Source organism: Clupea harengus, chromosome 16 (genome assembly GCF_900700415.2).
Source record: "Clupea harengus chromosome 16, Ch_v2.0.2, whole genome shotgun sequence".
Taxonomy (NCBI): domain Eukaryota; kingdom Metazoa; phylum Chordata; class Actinopteri; order Clupeiformes; family Clupeidae; genus Clupea; species Clupea harengus.
In genome coordinates, this window is record NC_045167.1 from 17,878,139 (window position 1) to 17,885,675 (window position 7,537).

The 7,537-nt window shown below is 41.2% G+C and overlaps 2 protein-coding genes across 2 annotated transcripts; one reads left to right on the top strand and one right to left on the bottom strand.

The window, feature by feature from the left end:
* Positions 1-918: 918 nt before the first annotated feature.
* glipr1a (GLI pathogenesis-related 1a) lies at positions 919-3,820 on the top strand. Its single transcript, XM_012815424.3, has 6 exons — positions 919-1,322; positions 1,684-1,938; positions 2,072-2,187; positions 2,708-2,793; positions 2,885-2,911; positions 3,005-3,820. Exons 1-6 carry the CDS (start codon positions 1,137-1,139, stop codon positions 3,157-3,159), a joined length of 825 nt encoding a protein of 274 aa, XP_012670878.1. The 5' UTR covers positions 919-1,136; the 3' UTR covers positions 3,160-3,820.
* krr1 (KRR1 small subunit processome component homolog) lies at positions 3,588-7,475 on the bottom strand. The gene is made up of 10 exons (XM_012815435.3): positions 7,304-7,475; positions 6,826-7,001; positions 6,602-6,736; positions 6,336-6,461; positions 6,098-6,181; positions 5,942-5,998; positions 5,180-5,350; positions 4,939-5,016; positions 4,372-4,468; positions 3,588-4,023 (listed from the first exon to the last, which is right to left on the bottom strand). Exons 1-10 carry the CDS (start codon positions 7,374-7,376, stop codon positions 3,893-3,895), a joined length of 1,128 nt encoding a protein of 375 aa, XP_012670889.2. The 5' UTR covers positions 7,377-7,475; the 3' UTR covers positions 3,588-3,892.
* Positions 7,476-7,537: the final 62 nt, after the last annotated feature.

Genomic DNA, 7,537 nt, shown 5'->3' on the forward strand with positions numbered 1-7,537 from the left:
TAACGTCTTCTTCCTATCTGCTGAAATAGGACTTCATGTAAAAATGCCTAGCCCCACTCAAAATAAAAATGTTGCCAATATGTTGTCATGTTATCAATGATTCCAGCCAGTTATCCTTCCAGCAACAATAACTCAAGTTAACGTAGTCTAAAAACTTGTAAATGTCTGTAAATAAGATGATGCCTTTTCATGTTTCTACACTTTTTGAGATATTAAAGACAAACTCGATTTGCATTTCCTGAAGGAAATACCAGTAATATTAAATAAAAATAAAAATAATTATAAAGTAAAACATTAGAACATTTAATGCAATTCAATGCATGACAAGAGAGACAGACACAGGAGAAGGAACTAAAAAAAGAAGAGGAGAGAGTGGGCTGTATAAAAACTGCTGGATTGAAAGATAGAGTGATAAAGAGAGAACAAGAGAGAGAGAGACAGTATGGAGTGTGCGACTGGGAAGGTGATAAGGGCACATTGTGTTACCTCCTGGTATGAAATGCGTCGTATAAATAAAATCTAAATTTTATTTGATTAAAGAAACTGAATAGAGAGATAGTGTTGTTATGGTAGTAAACAAAAGGGGTTGTAAGGTAAGTACCACCACTCTCTTGCAAAATGCCAATTTTGTGGAGAGCTTCTTTAAGGTGTTTCATGTTTCCTTTTTGTGTAAGGTGAAATGGCTTTAATGATCCTACCCACCTTTGAATGTGTTATTGGTAACCTTAACTTTTTCCTAACTTAGTGCTGACTACCTACTTGCTCTAAGATGTTACAACTCCCCAGTGTCACTGTTCTCAGTTTAACTGGACTGAATCTTGATTAGACGAACTCATGTGTAAACGGTTAGTAATAGATTCTACAAAAGCAGAAGAACCAGACGACTGGAAATTACGGATGCAATGAGTCTCTTTTAATAGCGCAGTTCTGCCTTCACCAAGAAGTGAGGAAGTGGCACCATGTTTGCTTCCTTCCTGAACCAGCAACCAAGAGAGCGGTGACAAGAAGTGTTAATTCCGTAACAACGTAGCTCTCAAACAATTACAGGCAGTAGTGAAAATAGTGAAATAGTGACAACATAGTCATAGGCAGCAAGAAGAGGAAGAAGCAAAGGAGCAAAAGGAGTTATTTGAACCATGGCTGGGAAGTGGGTGAGTGTGATCTGGATGATGACGGTTCTGAAACTCCCTACCTTGGTGACGCCAGGGACAGGTCTACAACTGCCAGAAATCACAAATGAAAAGTTTATAGACGAGTGTGTGAAAAGCCACAACCAGAATCGATCTAACGTGAATCCACCAGCAGGCAACATGCGCTACATGGTAAGACCCACTCAAAAGCTTTTGCAACAACTTCCTACCCACATAGTAAGCACATATCGGTCCACCAGTGGATTTTGGTTAGCACCCCACTGGTGATGTGGCACATCTGGTCCGCTCTCGGACCAACATCATCTTCAGTTTAACTGGGCGTGGATATCAAGAAAACATTTTGAAATCATATCCTTGGCATAGTCTATTTAAAATATCAGCCACTAAACAGAAGAAGTTAATGGCAATAGAAGGCTCTCAAGGTGAAAAATGACTTGGTCAATTGACTTTTGTTACACACTGGTAACGTCTTTAAAAATGTTAAGGTATGTTGAAAATTCATGAGGTGTAATAAATATATGACTCCTCTCAGACTTGGGATGCAGCCTTGGCGATAACAGCAAGAGCGTGGGCAAGACGATGCGTCTTCTACCACAATACTTACCTGAAGGATGTGAAGAAGGTTCACCCCACCTTCACATCTGTAGGGGAGAATCTCTGGTCAGGATATCCACCTAATAGCTTCTCTGTAGGGAAAGCCATGCAGGGCTGGGTGAATGAGGAGTTAATACACTATACTTACAAACAGGGCTGCAAATCAGGCAAAGTCTGTGGCCACTACACACAGGTAACTTGACTAATTTCTAACCTGCTAATGTGTGACATAAGTGTCACCAAAGTGACATTCTTTTCTACTAGGACAAATTGTGCTACCATGTTTAACATTGTAAAATTATATCACCTTCATGTTATGTGGTCAGGTGGTGTGGGCCAACAGCTATAAGGTTGGGTGTGCTGTTCATCTTTGTCCTGATGGAATCGAAGGCTTCTCCAAAGGCCATGCCAGTGCCCATTTTCTGTGCAACTACTTCCCGGCGTAAGTTACCACATTGAACTCACTGGATTGCAAAACGGGTGAATTCATTCAGATTGCTCTGTGGCCATGAAACTTTGAGCCTTTAAATAATTTAAAGCTGCTTTACATAGCATTAAAAAAGTGCACTACAACATATTTTAATCGAGCCACATTAATGTAGCAATTCTTAAAGATGAAATATGATTTGTTAATGTTGTGACACTGTACATGCATCTTGTCTCCTTGTCCAAAGTGGATTACCAAGCCATAAATGTCTCAACAATAGAGAACAAAATGCTTTACAGAAGCCACAGGTTAATAGAAAAACATTGCATTGTCACTCTTCCTCCAGGAAAAAAACTCATGACCACAGGTTTCAAAAGTGATTTTCTTTTCAACAATAACAAAAATACATCTATGCATCATGTAGATGTCTGGAAGAAGTAGCCCATAGGCCTATGTCGTAGAGCGCGGAGATACTGAGAAACATTGAGACTTTGTTTGAGTGACGGATGTCAGAAAGGTTAATCTCTTCTTTCAGGGGGAATTTACCGGGTAGCAATCCATACGAGAGAGGAAGGGCGTGCAGCGGATGTGCCGAGGACACATGCCAGGACTCGCTCTGCCGTAAGTACCGAAATCAAAACAAAATAGCATCTAGCTCACAACGCGGATCATGTTTGTAATCAGGGCTCTCCCTCCTGTTCTTTCTTTTAAGGTGACCAAACCCGAGACGCAGCCAAAAGTACGTGTAGATTTTTCTTTATAACTATTTGTGCTCGTGTCGCTCTGTGTGGCAGTAAGGTGTGTAGACTTATTTTTTTCCTCTTTTTCTCAGGTTATAACTGGAGTCCGGAGTGGGATCCAGAGAAGGCTACCTGCGGGGCTTTCTGCGTGGCGGTGCTCGTCCTGAGACCGGTAGCTCTCCTGCTCATCCTCGCCTCCTCGTACATCATTAAGATGCAATATCCAAGCATGTATGTCTACGAGTGACATGTAAAGAACTGGCTGGGTGCTTTGGTTCTTCACGTCAGGCTCCCGATCACCCTGACCTGGCTGATGTAGTAATAAGCAGCTAGCTTAATGTTGTTCCTTTATGTGTGCTTCTTTCACTAATGTGAAAACTCGATGGGATGTATGTCAGCATAGAAATTAAAATGAAATGGTAATATGCTAAATGGATACATGCAAGTCTGGGCCCAAAATTGAAATTCAATAATTCCATTTCCATTGTCCATTCGGTATACTACTATTGATGTTTAATTTACCCAGAGGTGAATGCTTCACGAGTAGCTTTAGTTAAATCAATGGCCTGCTGTAGTCCTGCTCTGATTGGCTGACTGACAGGTGGAAGGCTGTGAAAAAAGTAGTTGTGACATCCAGCCAAAGAAGAAAACTGATCATGATCCCATATGAATGTGTCTTTTGAACATCTAGAATAACTTTAATAAGAAGTAGGGGAAAGCAGCTTGTAGAAGTCAAAGTAAACCTATTCAGTATGTTCCACCCCTGGCAATGACAGAAACAGCTGAACAGGACTGCATATTTACAAGTTTTAATTCCAAAGAAAACAGGTTATATAAAAAAAAAATTATTATTCCATTATTCTGCTCTTTTTTCTGTTTTTCCAATAAAGTTGCACAGTGCAACCATAGTTGACAGCTTAATGGTCCTTGTCCATCTACAAAAGCTCCTGAAAGCAATGGTCCAAATGGTTGGGGGAAGCTTATCTCTTGTTTTTCTTCTTCTTTTCAACTGAGGGGGTGGGGTTGACAGGGGGTGCACCTAGCCTCTTGGTCTTTGCTTTTTTCACTTTGTCTTTGATGGCCTGAATGTCAATCGTAGATTCTGTCGTGTCTGCAAAGACAAAGAGTATGTCTGTAACTTTAAATGCAGTATATTAAGAAGCTATATACGTATATAAGCTATGCAGTATATACATAGCAAACAACAAATACTTCATTGTCCGTTTTATCCAATTAAAATCATAAGGATGATCATAAGCACAAGACACAAGTCCAAATTACTGAACAAAAGTATATGTATATATATATTAATAAGTATAAATAAAGCTTTCATAAGTATTAATAAAAGGTAGAGCAAGTCCCCAATGTGGTTTCACATCTCATTCATATTTTACACCTATGGGTCTGTGTCATGCCAACCTAATACAGGGCTTGAGCTGTAGGTGCTGCAGTACCATACCTTTCTTGGCCTTCTTTACAGCAGGCTTCTCTTTGGGTGGGATGAAATCTTTGTTCCGTTCTTCCTGTCTCTTAGTCAATGCCTCAGCTTGTTTCACCTTTAGCCACAAAGAAAAAGGAAACAAAAAAAACAGGAATTATTGGTAAGTTTCATAAGTCACCGCAAATCATACACATGTACCGAGATCATGGGTTCGATACCCAGGGAACACATATAAGCTACTAATGAAAATGTATATCTGTACTGTAAGTGGCTTTAGATAAACTTAATAGGACAGATAGATAGATAGATAAACTGTAAGAACTAAACGTAAATGTAGGGGTTTAGCATGATAGACCAGCAGTTTCATCATTGACTATCTGTCTGCTGCATTACCATCTGGAATGTTGACATACAATTCAGCAGTTCAAATACATCACATGCGGAGTGATTACTAGTCGTGGAGAGTCTGAGTGAGGTTGTGCCAGAACATCCCCACTCATGGAATGTCTCTTGTCCAATCAGAAATGAATGAATTGTTCGACTGGATTGAGCTGTATAATGAATATATGGGTCGGTTACTACTACCTTTATCTCATTCATCTTCTTTCTCCTCTTATCACTCTCTTGTAGGAAGTATTCTCCTGTCGCCAGCTGTTGGTCAATCTGAGAGGGCAAAAGATAACACAAAAAATACCATCTTAAATACAGTGAAAACGTTCACAAATCCTGCTGTTAGGGGACACTTTCCTTCTTAAATGGAACTCAGTGTAAAGTTGCTCAGTGAGCGTATTTGATGTAAACCACCCGTAGAGGGCGCTGTACTGACCTTGCTGTCAGGCTGCGGCGGAGGGAAGGGTGTGTACTCCCTCTTCACCGTCTTCTTCTTGGGCTGCTTGCGCTTGGCCAGGCTCTTGTGCCTGAACTTGGGCAGGAAGCGCTCCCAGCTCTGGGTGCGCAGCTCGGGGTCGCTGGACAGCTCGCGCTTGATCATCAGTGTCTGGAACAGGAATGGCCGTTTGGTGCATTATTAGATCAACAGTAAACATTACATCAGCGCTCACCAGAGAGATCATCTCTTGCCTTGGGGCCAAGGCTGGCACCACACTGTACTGTTACCGGTAAAGACACAGCCAACTGATGAAGTCTGATTAACATAATTTGCCACCTCCTACCATTAATCACTAAATACATGTGCCTTGTAATTAGCGGTAAAGCTAAACTCATCCTCGTGTCTGTTTGCTGATCTACCGAATTACGTTTTCATCCGGCTAAGAAACCAGTTGTAATGATCCCTTGGTCTCTTATTTCACATCAGAGAGCAGAATATGACATGTCTTAGGATGTTGTGCCCAACTTCAATTCCCTCAGCTCCAGGCCGTGCCCCAGTGGCATCTGCACCCAGAGATGACAGTGTGTCAATCAGGTGGTCCAGAACAAGGATGGAACTCCTCACAGGGAAACTTGGCACAACCATCAGTCTAACAGTTTGTGTAGCACAGCCACAAGTTCTACCTTCAGTAAATCTTAACCCTATCTCTACGTCACCCACGACTGAAGTCATATCAATGTCAAGATCTTAAAAGGTCACCTTAATATTGTAAATGGGGTGAATATTCTTCATTGTTTCCATCACCACTTTCCGCACCTGCCAAGGAAAGTCAAAGGTTTAATCATAACCTATTAACTAATAAACATTAAGTACATCAGATACATTTAAATGTGAGTAGACATCATACACCATCACCTCTTTGAGGCCACTGTGAGGTCCCAGGGCAGATACTGTGTTGCCCTGCACCATCACATAGCAGTTTGTGAGCAGCTCCAGTGCCTGAGGGAACATAAACGGACATAGAATCTGAATGCCATAATGTGGACGATTGAGTGATCCTTACATATGTTTGATTGAGGGGCATCCAATACAAAAGCACAGTAAAGACAGGTGATTCTGTAACACAATCTTAGCCAGCCACAGGGAGTCTCACCTTTAGTGTAGATCCCTTTGGTCCAATCAGCCTTTGTCTTCTTTTAACAAAGCGTTCTCTATTCCGCACCAATGTGCCAATCTTTATGATGTCGCAAGCCACGTCATCTTGCAGTATCCGGACCGCCTGAAAAATGCAATCATATTAGGCTATCCGAGAAGGAATTCTGACACACAGGCCAATATCTGGATCATAAAAATCATATCACACACGTTAAGTTCCAGACCTCTGGTTGCACAAATATTAGAATAAGACCACACACTCACTTGTTCGAAAGGCACACTTCGTGCCAATAACTTTATAAGATCTCTCGCCCTCAATATGACATATGGGTCAAATGTCTTCTTTGTGGTGTTGACAGTCATACTTCCTTCGATCAAATCCAGGTTGGCATTAATAAACTACAACAAAATGAATAACAAAGCCATTATTAGTGTGCAGTTTGCTAAACGGGTGGCTTTGAACAAATCAAATACAAGATGAAACTTACTACTTCTCCGAGGGCTTTCTGTACAAGGGCCCAGCATTCCTTTAAGTATGCTTCCCTGTACTTGGGAAACAATGTGGCGAAACTGCTCTCTTCTAGAAAACCTCTGGGGTTGTCTTCTCTTAAGAATGTAGGTTCTTTCCATCCCTCAGGAACGGTCAGTAGCTCCGATTCATCTCCTGCAATAGTAAACATTTGCAAATGTTAGCAGCACACAGAACTACGGCTCATCACGTTGTGAGATTGCCATTCGAAGAACAAACGTAAGTATACACGAAGAATTGAATATACACTCAGTCAGAAGAGGCTGTTGCTTTTAGTGTTTATAAACTGGAAATGAGGTATGCTAGCTAACTAGTAACGCTACCTATCTAAACAGGCCAAACTGGCAAAGTGAATGGCCCCTCTATTTATTGCTTTTAGTCAGCTGCTCTCATTAAGTGACTAAAGGTATTTACAGTTGGAGATTTAACAAAAGTACCTTGGTTTTTTGTCTTTTTAGATTTTTTTTCAGACTGTGCATCGTTCACGTTTTCCTCCACAGGCGTCGCCATGTTGAAACGACCGGAAGCTCATTTCATCGCTTTGTTGTGAACGTTTGACTTCCAGGATCATTATCGCCCCCTAGCGACACTGAAGTAACACCACGATACAAGACTCCGGAAAGTAGGCTACCATACTCTGGTCTAATATACACAGGGGAGTCAGAATGCAG

Bases quoted from the DNA above. Each gene is read 5' to 3' on its own strand.
- glipr1a (XM_012815424.3), top strand. From the start codon at position 1,137: ATGGCTGGGAAGTGGGTGAGTGTGATCTGGATGATGACGGTTCTGAAA. The intron at 1,323-1,683 runs GTAAGACCCACT...GACTCCTCTCAG, and splicing joins CAGGCAACATGCGCTACATG to ACTTGGGATGCAGCCTTGGC. The intron at 2,912-3,004 runs GTACGTGTAGAT...TCTTTTTCTCAG, and splicing joins AACCCGAGACGCAGCCAAAA to GTTATAACTGGAGTCCGGAG.
- krr1 (XM_012815435.3), bottom strand. From the start codon at position 7,376: ATGGCGACGCCTGTGGAGGAAAACGTGAACGATGCACAGTCTGAAAAA. The intron at 6,182-6,335 runs GTGAGACTCCCT...ATGTTCCCTCAG, and splicing joins CAAAGGGATCTACACTAAAG to GCACTGGAGCTGCTCACAAA. The intron at 5,999-6,097 runs GTGATGGTGTAT...TTTCCTTGGCAG, and splicing joins CTCACAGTGGCCTCAAAGAG to GTGCGGAAAGTGGTGATGGA.